A 14129-nucleotide genomic window follows, 5' to 3' on the forward strand; every position below is an offset into this window, starting at 1 on the left:
AGATCAGGAATTTGAGATCAGCCTGGCCAACATGGTGAAACCCTGTCTCTACCAAAAATACAAAAATTAGCCAGCCATGATGGCACAGGCCTGTACTCCTAGCTACTTGGGAGGCTGAGGCAGGAGAATCGCTTGAACCCGGGACGCAGAGGTTGCAGTGAGCCAAGATCGCATCATCACACTCCAGCCTGGGTGACAAGAGTGAGACTCCGTCTCAAAAAAATATATAACAAAAAAAATTAACCTAATCACATCAGCAAAGTCCTCTTTGCCATATAATGTAACATTCACAGGTTCGAGGGTTTAGGAGATGAATATCTTACAGGCTATCACTCAGCCTACCACTCCCATGATATATTATCCTTTTTAAACATTGCTGGATACAATGTAATTTTGCTAGGAATTTTCTAATCCATATGCACAAAAATATTTTGTCCGTAGTTGTATTTTTCCTGTAATATCCCTGATTAGTTTTGGTATCAGGATAATGCTGGATTCATTAACAAAATTGAGAAGTGTTCCCTCCTCTTATGTTTTCTAGCAAAGTCTATATTATTTCTTCCTTAAGTTTGTTTTACTTCATCCCTGATGCCATCTGAGAGTAAATTTTCACTGTCAGAAAGTTTTAGACTACACATTTAATGTCTTTAATCCATTTCTTCCTTTTTCATTTACTTATTTTTTAAGAGACGGTATCTGTTGCCCAGGCTGGAAGTGCAGTTACACAAGCATGGCTCACTGCGGCCTCAAACTCCTAGGCTAAAGGGATCAATCCACCTCAGCCTTCCCAGCAGTTGGGGAGATGCACATTGCCACACCCAGGTAATTTTTTATTTTTTGTAGTGACAGGGTTTTGCTTTGCTGCCTAGGCTGGTCTTGAACTCCTGGCTTCAAGCAATCCTCCTGCCTCAGCCTCCCAGTGTTGAAATTACAGGCATGCGTCAACATGTCTGGCTTCTTTAATGCATTTCTGTTTGGTAGTTTATATTCCTAGAGGAACTTGTCCATTTCATGTAAATTATCAATTTAGTTGCCACAAAGTCATCCATAATATTCTCTTATTAGTTTGACTTTTTTTTTTTTTTGAGAGGGAGTCTCACTCTGTCACCCAGGCTGGAGTGCATGACACGATCTCGGCTCACTGCAACCTCTACCTCCCAGATTCTCCTGCCTCAGCCTCCTGAATAGCTGGTGGCACGTGCCACCACACCTGGCTAATTATTTTTAGTAGAGACGGGGTTTCACCATGTTGGCCAGGCTGTTCTTGAACTCCTGACCAGGTGACAAGGCAGGTGATCTGCCTGCCTCAGCCTCCCAAAGTTCTGGGATTACAAGCATGAGCCACCACTCCTGGCATTGATTGTAGTTTTGAAGAATGGACTAAAATGTTCCTAATATTTCACCCTTAATGAATTATCAGTTATCTTTTATATTAAATATTATATTGAATAGATCTTGTATATCTTTAGAGAAACATGATCTTTGTTGAAACACAGACTAACCTATTAATCCTTCTATACTTTGTAATAAACAACTCCCAAATGGGTTTTATCCCATGAAAATGTGACGTCATCCCCATGAAATGTGACGTCAAAAACTACAGCTCATTTTCTTTTTTTTTTTTTTTTGAGACAGCGTCTCACTCCCAGGATGGGGTGCAGTGGCGCAATCTCGGCTCACTAGCTTCTGCCTCCTGGGTTCAAGGGATTCTTGTGCCTCAGCTGGGATAACAGGCATGCCTGGTTAATTTTCGTATTTTTGGTAGAGACTAGGGTTTCACTATGTTGCCCAGGCTGTTCTTAAATCCCTGAGCTCAAGCAATCAGCCCATCTTCACCTCCCAAAGTGCTGGTGTTGTAGACAAAACCGGGTTCTGGTCACATGGCAGGGAAAGATTAGGCACGCAGACACTTTGAAAGGTGAGGGGTTACGAATTTATTGGGCGAAAAGGAAAAAGAACAACACAGCAAAGTGAGATGGAGTCCTGCTAACAGGCTGTCCATCTCACCAACTGAATTCCTGGTTACTATCCTGGAACAGCAGGGGCCAGGCTGTTCCCCTCTGCAAATGGCGTGAACATTTTGCTGCTGCACCCCATCCTCCCAGTGCTTGTAGATTGTCTTGGGAGCCGTTTTTACTTGGCTGTCTCACTAGGGTTACAGGCATTAGCCACCGCGCTGGGCATTCTCTTTTTTCTTTTTCTTTTTTTTTTTTTTTTTTTGAGATAGAGTTTCCCTCTGTCACCCAGGCTGGAGTGCAGTGGTGAGATCTCAGCTCACTGCAACCTCTGCCTCCCGCGTTCAAGCAATTCTCCTGTCTCAGCCTCCGGGTAGCTGGGACTACAGGCACGTGCCAACACGCCTGGCTAATTTTTTATTTTTAGTAGAGACGTGGTTTCACCATGTTGGCCAGGCTGGTGTCGAACTCCTGACCTCAGGTGATCCGCCCGCCTCGGCCTCTCAAAGTGCTGGAATTACAGGCGTGAGCCACCAGGCCCGGCCCTCTAATTAGTTTTCTAATTTCTGCGGGATGTGTACCGAAATTTTCTAATACTGGTGATTTGTGGGGGTTTTTTGTCCTCTGATCAATCTGGCTTTAGAGTTATCAATTTTAATAATCTTTTTTCAACGTACTAGATTTAGGTTTGATTGAGGTCTGCTATTGTTTTTTTTTCTGATTTTTACTTTATTCATTCTCCTGGAATTTTGTTTCCCATCTTCTCCTTACAATTTGCCCTACTTTTTTTCCTTAGTTTCTTAGCTAGAAGTTTAAGTCACTGATTTCAACTTTTTTCTGTTCTAATATAAGGATTAAATGCTACAAATTTTTCTCTAAAGTACTGCTTTAGTTGCATCTAACAAATTTGAATGTTAGTCCTCACTCTGCACAGCACCATGCATGAATCCTGTACATATCAGAACTGTCCTTACTTGGCAAAAATCTGTCTTGGTTACCTGCCTGTACTATTTTCATTTTCAATGAGTTCAAAATATTTTCTAACTTCTGTTGTGATTATTTCCTTAACCCATGATTATTGAGAAGTATTTTCTTCAATTTCCAAATACCTAGGAATTATTCTTGAGACATTTCTAGTTTAATTCTATTGTGATCAGAGAACATACTTTCACTTCTTTTAAATTATACTGAGACTTGTTTTATGGACTAGAATATGATCTTGGTAAATATTCCATTTGCACTCGTAGAGAACGTTTTCTGCTGTCCTTGGGTGAAGTGTTTTATAAATGTCAGTATCAATCTGGTTGGGCAGTGTGATTCAGGTCTTCCATATCCTTATTAATATTCTGTTTATTTACTCTGTCAGAGAGGAGAGCTAAAATCTCCAACTCTAATTGTGGACTGATCTATTTCCAATTTTATCATGTATTCTGCACCTGTTGTTATATGCATACACATTCAGGCTTATTACATTCTGATTCTGGCAGTCTGATTCTTATGAGCCATTATATGTTTTCTTTATGTTTCTTCTTGGGTTTTGTTCAGCTCCTTGGATCTATGAGTTCAATGTTTTCCTTAAGTTTGAAAATTCTTCAACTATAATTTTTTCAAGTATCTTTTCTGATATCCTCCTTTCTGGGATTCCGCTCATACATATTAGACTACATGATATTGTCCCACAAATTACTGATGCTCCCTTCATTCTTTTTCAGTCACTTCATTCTCTGTGTTTCATTTTGGATAGTTACTATCACTGTCTTGAAAACCGCTGATTACTTTTCTTTCCTGCTGTAGTAAATCTTCAGTTAATCCTATCCAGTGTGTTTTCCATTTCAGATACTGTATTTTTTCCTCTCTAGAATTTCCATTTGGGGCTTCCTCCTATTTTCAATAGCTCTCTTTAACAGTCATATTCTTCTCTATCCTTTTGAGCATATTTATTCTAGTTGCTTTAACATTCTTATTTTCTAATTCAATCAACTCTGCCATTTCTGGATCTGTCTTATTATTTTTCTCCTGATTTTGGCTCATACTTTCCTGCTTCTTTATACCCCTGATAATTTTTGGATTCCAGATACTGTGAAATTTAACATGGTCAGGTGCTAGATTTTATCTTCTTTCTTTTAGTAGTGTAATACTTTGCCCTGGCATATAGTTAATTTAATTCTTTCAAGACCTGCCTTTAAGAATCTTCAAAGCAGATTCACTGCAGTCTTTGTTGTAAAACTAATCTAGACTCACTACTAAGGCCTTCTGAGAACTCTATCCAATACCCTGTATGTGTCAAAGTCTTTCCATTGTGGCTGAAGGGAACGCAAACTATTCCCAGCCTTGTGTGAAAGTACAGAAAGTGCTTAGCCTACTACTGTTTTCTGGTAGTTTTTCCCAGGCCACAGGTAGTTTCCTCTCACACATGGCCAGACCAGTGATCAGCCAAACATTCAAAAGGATCCTTTTTCAGATCTTTGGAACTCTGAGTACTCTCCACTCTCTTGAACTCTACACCTCAAATTCTAGCCTCTTTGACCTCCCCAAATTCCAATCTATGCTCCTCAACTCTAGGCTCTGTTTGGGTTCCCCTCCCTGTGCTGTGGCCTGGAAACTGTCTCTGGGCAATAAGTTCAGGTCATCATAGGTATTCTCTCACTTGCTTCTCCTCTCTCAGAAACCAAAGTCCTGTGCTGCCTTTTATACAATGTCTTAAAACTACTGTTTCATATATTTTATCTGGTTTTCCAGCTACTTTAAATGGGATGGCAGTTACAAACTTTCAGTTATTAGATAAATGAATTCTGGGGAACTAATAACGTACAACACGATGACTATAGTTAATAATATTGTAATGGCCGGGCGCAGCGGCTCACACCTGTAATCCCAGTACTTTGGGAGGCTGAGGCAGGCAGATCACTTGAGGTCAGGAGTTCGAGACCAGCCTGGCCAACATGCTGAAATCCTGTCTCTACTAAAAATACAAAAAAAAAAAAAAAAAAATTAGCCGTGCGTGGTGGCGGGCACCTGTAATCCCAGCTACTTGGGAGGCTGAGGCAGGAGAATTGCTTGAACCTGGGAGGCAGAGGTTGCAGTGAGCTGAGATCGTGCCACCGCACTCCAGCCTGGGTGAAAGAGAGAGGCTCAGTCTCAAAAAAAAAAAAAAAAAATATATATATATATATATATATAGTACCCTTGAAATTTGCTAAGAGAGTAGACTTTAATTATGTGTATTCTCACTATACACAATAAAAGGCAACTATATGAGGTTAAGGATGTGTTAATTAACTTGATTGTGATAATCATTTAACTATGTATGTGTGTGTATATATATATATAAAAATCATACTGTACACCTTAAATGTATACAAATTTTATTTGTTAATTATACCTCAATAAAGCTAAAGGAAAATGCATTGGAAAACAGCCCCCAAATAGGAATAATTATTAAAATAAAATGGTGAGAAAATTTAATCCCCGTTATTCCATCCTGTTTAGAAGCAAAGTCCTGTGTAATCCCTTTAGAGAGCAAAAACGAAGAGACTTCATTTTTAGCACTTCCTTGGATACAAATTGGTAGTTAAGACAAAAACTTCAGGGACATAAATCTTTTCTAGGAATAGTTATTCCTTTGAAAAGTCAAATATTTTCTTCATTATAATCTATTTTTGAAGCCCCTATACTTAACACTTTTAATCCCATATCCTAGCTTAAAACATCAAACCACATACTTAGGTGAACATATCAATATACTAAGAGTTAAGTAAACAATATTTCTGTCCATAAAAATACTGTGTGCCTTTTTACTCAGTATGAATTAGAGAAGCATACTGATCCATTTACTCACAGAAGAACCTAGGATATCCTAAACTGAATGGCTGTGATGTATAGAACAGTTTTTTACTGTTTAAGTATTTTTTACTTCTAAATTACTTAGTATCACCAAAAAAAAGTTCACTAGTGACCCTTTCCAAATTCAGTGTTTGTTTTTCCTTTGCTAGCTACATGACCACTTAGTATTATATTTACTAGATTTACTAGGTCATCAGTATCTCTTAGTAGAGTTTCTTTTTTTTTTTTTTTTTTAAACAGAGTCTCGTTCTGTCACCCAGGCTAGAGTGCAGTGGCACAATCTCTGCTCACTGCAACCTCTGCCTCCCGGGTTCAAGCAATTCTCTGCCTCAGCCTCCCGAATAGGTGGGATTACAGGTGCCCATCACCACAGCCAGCTAATCTTTTTTTTTTTTTTCAGTAGAGACGGGGTTTCACCATGTTGGCCAGGCTGGTCTTGAACTCCTGACCTCGTGATCCACCTGCCTCAGCCTCCCAAAGTACTGCGATTACAAGCGTGAGCCACCGCGCCCAGCTGAGTAGAGTTTCTTAATAGATTCCTGTCAGTCTCACTGGGCTGAAGTTTCCCCATCTATAAAATGAATTTAATATTTGTATTTTTAAAATGCTAAGATGGTTATATATTAAAAATACTAAGATGGTTAAACATAAGACCATTTGTCTAGGGCTTGGTAGAATGTTTAGACACAGAATTTGCACTTTAGATTTTACTATGCCATCAGTATTTTCCTTCCTATGTTCATGCAGTAACTATATTATACATAACAATTTTTTTGTTCTTTGCCTTTTCACAAAAACTTTCTTTTAGCATAGCATGCAACCGCCTATAGGATGTGGCTCACATAGCACATAGCTCTCTTTGCTAGAAAGCAAACACTAGGACCCATGATGTACAGATGGCCTTATACTAATAATGCCCTGTATGCTAACTAAGTATAATGTCTAAGAATCCTCCTCAGGTTTTACAGCCTTTTTTTTTTTTTTTTTTTGGCTCTTTCCTTTCCCACTCTCAGGGCCACTTAAAACATTGCTATCTATGCTTGTCATCAGATAACAGTCTTGTTCCTGCTTTTCTTTCTGATTTCTATTGGTACCGCTAACTTCTCTGCTTTCAAGTAACAAACAAAAAAACCCTGTCCTTTTATATAACTAATATTATCAAATAAGAGTACTCTTTTTTGCACAGAAAACCAAATAATCCAGCCTAGTGGATAAAATCTTCTGGCCAAAACTGTGGTGTAAGAAGGAAAAAAACAGCCAAGCATGGTGGCTCACACCTGTAATCCCAGCACTTTGGGAGGCTGAGGCAGGTGGATCACTTGAGGTCAGGGGTTCAAGACCAGCCTGGCCAACATAGTGAAACCCTGTCTCTACTAAAAATACAAAAATTACCCTGGCATGGTGGCGTGCGCCTGTAATCTCAGCTACTTGGGAGGCTGAGGCACAAGAATCGCTTGAACCCTGGAGGCAGACGTTGCAGTGAGCCGAGATCATACCACTGCACTCCAGCCCAGCCGGGGTGACAGAGTAAGACTCCATCTCAAAAAAAAAAAAAAAAGAAGAAGGAAAAAAACTTTAATCACTTCCATGACAGCCTTAGCATTCCCAATGTCTATCCATTGCATATGTAAGTAATTAAAAATTTAGTACAGAAAATGAAACACTACTAAATTTGAGCCTAAGTGACTAGGCATAACTTTTACAATTGCAAGGATGGGATACAATGAAGAAAACAAAGCCCTTTATTTTTTCACTTACATGAAAGAGATCTTGACCTATAAAGATTTTTCTTATAAAAATTATAAAAAGAAAATTATTACTTCAATTGGTATTCCCCAATACAATACATTCCCCATACAATGTGACTACATTAATGCATACATACAATTTTTAAAAGAAATATTCAATTAAAAGAAAATACTTTCCAGGAAAATAGGAACTTTAAACTGCTAAAGAAGAACTGTTTTCTCTTACCATAAGAAGGAGATTCCCGTCCATCTTCTTTATCTGATTCTTTATCTTTTCTTCTCCGGTGGTGATGTTTGTGTCCGCGATGCCTATGACGCCGACGACTCTCTTTACTAAACGGGACGTGAACACCAATATATACAGCTCTATGACCTATTAAAAGGTTCAGAAACATATTACTAGCTTTCCAAAAGAGAAAAAAGTGATATATACAAAAGTACTCCAAAATCTACTCTGATAAAGAATATAAGTTCACGTAATTAACAATGGTAGTCTCCAGTTACTTCTCTTATTTTATAAAGCACTACACAGAATATTGTGCCCAGGGCTAATATCACTGACAGATGATTACACTAAATCTACACATCACTTATGTAAGTATTTGCACATCTAAAAAGATATCTTTTGTTTTGTTTTGTTTTTGTTTTTGTATTTTTAGTAGAGATGGGGTTTCACCATGTTGGTCAGGCTGGTCTTGAACTCCTGACCTCGTGATCCGCCCACCTCAGCCTCCCAAAGTGCTGGGATTACAGGTATGAGCCACCGCACCTGGCCTAAAAAGATATCTTAAGAAAGAAGAGCTTAGCCCATCTGAGATCATACTATGTAGACATATATTTATTCCATCTACATTTATGGCCAACCATAGTTAGTAGAGGTCCTTAAGAGATACATTTTAATAACAATTAAATACTTTATAATAAATATAATGTATAAATAACATTTTAGTAACAATTACTTTATAATAAATATAATGTATAAATATTTACAAATATTTATTTACTAATTTTTGAGTTTTGAAAAAAAAATCAATAAAGACCAAAATAAAAATAAAGTCCAAATTACTGAGAGCTACATTAAATGTAAATAATCCAAATAAAGGTTAGAAACTGTCAGATTAAATAAAAAAGCAGTAAGTAAAGTTATTGCATGCTTTTAAACTAGAAAAAGCTACTGCTGATATTGCATTATCCTAACTTTGCAGTATAATAACAAAATAGTTATGAAAGCCAGTCTGCTTTTGACCACTAGATGAAACTGAATCAGGAAAGCTACAGAGCTAGGAGCACTATGTCAAATATCAAATGAGTGTTGAGTGAAGAGGGATGTGAAGTACAAGGTCAACTAATCTGCAACTATGTACACAATTTAAAAAGTTAATAGGCTGAAATACAAATGATTAATGACATTCCTTTCCTAAAAATTCCATAAGATGCTCAGAAAATAAGTATTTCAAGAAACTTAGGACTGCCATCTTTATATGTGACTTGAAAGTACAGTTGATCCTCATTATTCATGGGATTCCATATTTGCGAAGTTGCTGACTCACTAACATTTACTTGTAACCACAAAATCAATACTTAGGGAGATTTCATGCCATTTTTCGGACAGGCACAGAGCAGCATAAAATTTGAGTTGCCTGACACTCATGTTCCCAGGTAAGGCTTAAAAATGTGATACTCTGACATCTTATTTCAGCTGCCAATATATTAATCTCATAAATAATCACCTTTTAAATTAAAAGAGGGACAACTTAACAAAACATACTGAACTATTTGTTTAAACTTCTCCCAGTACTCAGCCTAGCACATGGTAAGTACTCGATAAATGTCTATGGAATTAAATCTCAACTACTAGAAAACAAAAATTCAAATGTAAAAGCTAATTATACAGGGTTTATTTTTGGAATTATAGATATGTTTCGAGAATTAGACAGTGGTGTTGGTTGCATAAGATAGTGAATATATTAAAAAAGTGTGTAATTTAAATGGTTAATTTTATGTTATGTGACTCTCATTTAAAAAGTAATTAGAAATAAATATAAAAAAACTCAATTTTATTTTAATGAAACTATTTCCTTCAAAACATAAAGAAAAGTGGAAATTAAAGAGTCAAATTCCCATCACTGCACTGGGAATTACAAAGTTGTTCCTCCAATTAGTACTAATGGGTCTTGGCACAGAAGCCCCAATGCACCAAGATAAAAATAAATGCTATGAGTGTGCAGTTTAGAAAGAAAGGGATAGATAAAATAAATAAAAACAGGCTAGAATCCAAAGATTGGTAGATTAAGCTTATTGTGTTTTCTTCTTTTACTATTGCCTCCTCTGTTTTAATCTTTTTCTTTCCTTTTTCTTCTGCCCTTACTCTATTCTATCAAAAGCCTATTTACTCAAACTCTCTTAAACTTAATCTCTCCCTCAAACTTGATACCAAACTTGAAGATGTGTACAAAGTATGCAGAGCTTAGGGCCTGTGATAACCAAAGGAAGCGAAGGAATATCCAGGTTATGTATAGGTGAGGGTTGACATTAAACATTAAATGTATGACTGTACATTTGAATTAGTAAAATTACCGCTAAAAATTTTAACCTCCCTAGCTCCTATAATTCACAGGATCTAACCATAAGCTTCTAGATAACTGAGGTTCTTTTTGGAAACCCTAACAAGCCTAGGCTCTTAAAGCCAATTTTTAGAGTTTAAAAAAAAAAAATCGTTTAGAGTTTAAAAAAAAGTCTTAAAATATAAATGAAAACATTTACAACATAAATGAAACTTTGTTTCTCTGTCCATCTCTTTTTTATTAAAATAAACAATAACTCAATATAGTACTAGCTCTCACAGAAGAGTTTAACTTAAGGATGTAGTTTCTATAAACATCCCCCAAAAATGTCTATCAAAATATTTGCCATAAACACCACTTTAACCACATGTTCATAGTTAACAACATCAATAATAAGTCATGTTGATATCATATTGTCCACAGATATGGTGCACTGAAAAGGGAACATTACTTCTGTGGTATGCTTCCCAAATAACCATAACCTCCACCTATTCATGCCATAACATCAGACTAAACCCAAACTGAGAAACACTGTACAAAATATCTAACCACTACTCTTCAAAAGCATTAAGGTCATGAAAAACAAAAAAAAGAATGAGAAACTGGTATAGATTAGGAGACTGAGGAGACTTGCAACTAAATGTACTGTTACAGATCCTGAACTGGATCAACTGAATCCTAGAACAGAAAAAGGCCATTAGTGGAAAAACTAGTGAAGCCTAAATAAAATCTGTGGTTTAACAGTAAACTAGTAATTAGTCAGATTCTAATTAAATTTGTAATTAACCAATGTTAATTTCTTCATTTACACAAATGTATGATGGCTGCGCAAAATGTTAACATTAGGAGAAACTGGGTGAAGTGTATGGAGGAACTATGTGCTGTCTTTGCAGCTATTCTGTAAATCTAAAATTATTTTCAAAAGAAAAGAAACCATTTGCCAGGACTTCTTCCTGTCTAAGGAAGAAAGATGGGCAAATAACTCAGTTGCTCTACAACTCTATGGAGAGGTTATTGCAACATTTTAAAAGGCTAATGTAACACCTATAAAATGAATGTTGAGATGACAATTAATGATAACTGTGGTTTATTAGTCTGGCACTCTAGTGTACTCATAACACAAATTACTCAGCCTGCTAGAAATGAAAAAAATAAAAGAGATAACTAATTTTGTGACTGTGTCCTTTCAGTTTTCCAAGTTAAGGTAATTAATGGTAACCATCACTAAATTTTGAGAAGCATTCTGAACTCTATCTTTTGCCAATACTTTCAAATGGCACTCTTTTCAATGTACGCTTTACCTTACAACAATAACAAAAAAACTCAACAAATACTAGGTAAAACTTAAAAGGATACTTAAAAATGTTAATTAGTAAATTATCCTACTAAGCGAAGTAAGTTATTTTAAACCAACTTACTTTCTAGTTCTTCTTTTTCAAACTTGGTGTTCACAGTTGAGCTAGTTTTGCCAAGATCCACAACAGCTTCTTCATCAGGACCCTAAAAACAAATTATTCTCATTGACTCATGAGATCACAATCTATTGAGGACCTATTATATGCATCCTTTGAAATGGCAACAAAATATAAAACAGACTGCTTTCTCTCAAATAACTGAACTCATTACAGCTAATTGCATTCTTTTAAAATTATGTTTACAAGCTTTTTAAATCCACAGAAGACCATTCAAAAATCCCAGAGTGAGAAGTGAAATGGCAAAGATTTTTAAATGGTTTTCCATGCAAATTACCAAATAACTGGTAATATATTCATTTCATCCTCAAAAGACAGACCTTCTAGGGTCAGAGATTAAAGAAAATGTGATGTGAGAGGAATCCTTAGATGTCAACATGTAATGCTTTCTTTCTTGATCTTTGCTCTTAAGTCTCCTAAATAACAGGAAACAGTTATACTGGACTGAATTATGGTCAAACATAAAATTGTCAAAAATAAGCAGACTCAACATGCAGTACCACTTTAACTGATTAATCAAGAGCTAACAAAAGTTAAAAGAACTTTTTCTTTTCCCCCAAAGTAAAATTCATGCCAAAATTTAACCTCTAGGGAAATTCTAGCTGCAGTTGTGAAAATCCCACCTTCATAATTTTGTTCTCTTTTCAGTTCAACAAAAAGACTAAACATATTTATTAGAAAATGTTGTATAGGCTATTTTTTAAAGGATAAAATTTTAGCTTTAACTTCCCTTCTCAACTTGTAATAACTTTCAAAAGGACATTCTAATCATCATTAACTACTTATTATTAACTTATTATACACAAGATTCTATGCCACTGCTAGAGAGAGAACAAATACCCTTCCCTCAAAGTCTTTGAAGCCGGGCATGGTTGCTCACGCCTATAATTGGATCACTTTGGGAGGCCAAGGTGGGCAGATCACCTGAGGTCGGAGTTCGAGACCAGCCTGACCAACATGGAGAAACCCCATCTCCACTAAAAATACAAAATTAGCCAGGTGTGGTGGCGCGCGCCTGTAATCCCAGCTACTCAGGAGGCTGAGGCAGGAGAATCGCTTGAACCCGGGAGGCAGAGGTATTGGTGAGCCAAGATCGTGCCATTGCACTCCAGGCTGGGCAACAAGCATGAAACTCCGTCTAAAAATGTATACAAAGTAAACTGACATACAATTGTTGCTGCTATGGAAACCCTCGGTGTCCAAATTCTCAGTAAGTAAACTCAGGAACTGAACTGATTTGATTAAATTTTCAAATAAATTCCTTGCTATCCAAACTACCACTATTTGTTATCCAAAACTCAGAACAGGACACAGTATATTAAGAAAATGCAGATCTTTTGATATCCAAATTTACTTTCTAAAGGCTAGATATCCAAACTGTAAATCAAATATATTTGGATATCAGGAGATACATGTATATGACTCTGAATGATTGGTGTTCAATTTAATATAGGTAACAGAGATATTAAATGACTTGGCTATAGTTCCATACTTAAAGGAGTGGGAGCAGGCCATGTAGACCATGAGACAATTTCATACAATGGACTAAGAAGATGGGCTAGGTGTGGTGGTTCACACCTGAAATCCCAGTACTTTGGGAGGCTGAGATAGGAGTATCACTTGAGCCAGGAGTTTGAGACCAGCCTAGACAACATAGCAAGACCCCCATCTCCATTTATTTAATAAAAATTTTAATTAAAAAGAAACTTAAGGCTACGCACGGTGGCTCACATCTGTAATCCCAACACTTTGGGAGGCCGAGGTTGGTGGATCACCTGAGGTCAGGAGTTTGACACCAGCCTGGCCAAAGTGGCAAAACCCCATCTCTACTAAAAACGAAAAAATTAGCTGGGCGTGGTAGCGGGCGCCTGTAATCCCAGCTACTCAGGAGGCTGAGGCAGCAGAATCGCTTGAACCCAGGAGGCAGAGGTTGCAGTGAGCCGAAATCACGTCACTTTACCCCAGCCTGGGAGACAAAGCGAGACTCCGTCTCAAGAAAGAAAAAAATTTTTTAATAAAAAACAAGACAGACAAATTAATCAAGCCGCCTTACAGCATTCACTTCCTCAGTAACAAGGAAAAGCCAAAGTAGGAAACCAAACCAAACCCCAAAAGTGCAAGAATGAATAATAATTTCCATCCATCAACCAAGTCATATTCTAAAATCTTGAGCTACGTGTTCCAATGACTTCATGTCATTTAGTCTCTGAACATGCACAGGTACAAAAGATAAGCTCTCCTAAGTAAAAGGCACAGAAGTTGTATCCTGAGAGGTAGCATACTGCCTATTCTAAAAGGGATTAACTGCTCCCATTCCAAACTTTCATTTAGGTCGCACAATTGCCAGGATATGAAGCAAAACAATTAACCCTCACCTTCAAATAACAACAAAAAGGACTCAAAAACAGCTTAAGTTATATAATCTCACAATACTTATAAATATATTATTTACTATACTTATTTAAAATACACATACCCTTTGACCTCTAAATATCTATCATAGATAAATGCTCCCACATGTACCAAACATGACATGTTAAAAAAAAA

At 36.8% G+C, this 14129-nt stretch overlaps 1 protein-coding gene across 9 annotated transcripts in view; it reads right to left on the minus strand.

The window, feature by feature from the left end:
• SLC4A7 (solute carrier family 4 member 7) overlaps positions 1–14129 on the minus strand; it is a 111488-nt gene that overhangs the window by 68123 nt on the left and 29236 nt on the right. For all 9 annotated transcript variants that reach the window (XM_034956006.3, XM_034956003.3, XM_034956005.3 and 6 more), the window contains exons 2-3: positions 11529–11610; positions 7773–7919 (exon numbers count right to left, since the gene is read on the minus strand). In XM_034956006.3, the coding sequence (XP_034811897.1) occupies positions 7773–7919; positions 11529–11610 (229 nt within the window). The remainder of the gene's footprint in view (positions 1–7772; positions 7920–11528; positions 11611–14129) is intronic.

Source organism: Pan paniscus, chromosome 2 (genome assembly GCF_029289425.2).
Source record: "Pan paniscus chromosome 2, NHGRI_mPanPan1-v2.0_pri, whole genome shotgun sequence".
Lineage (NCBI taxonomy): Eukaryota > Metazoa > Chordata > Mammalia > Primates > Hominidae > Pan > Pan paniscus.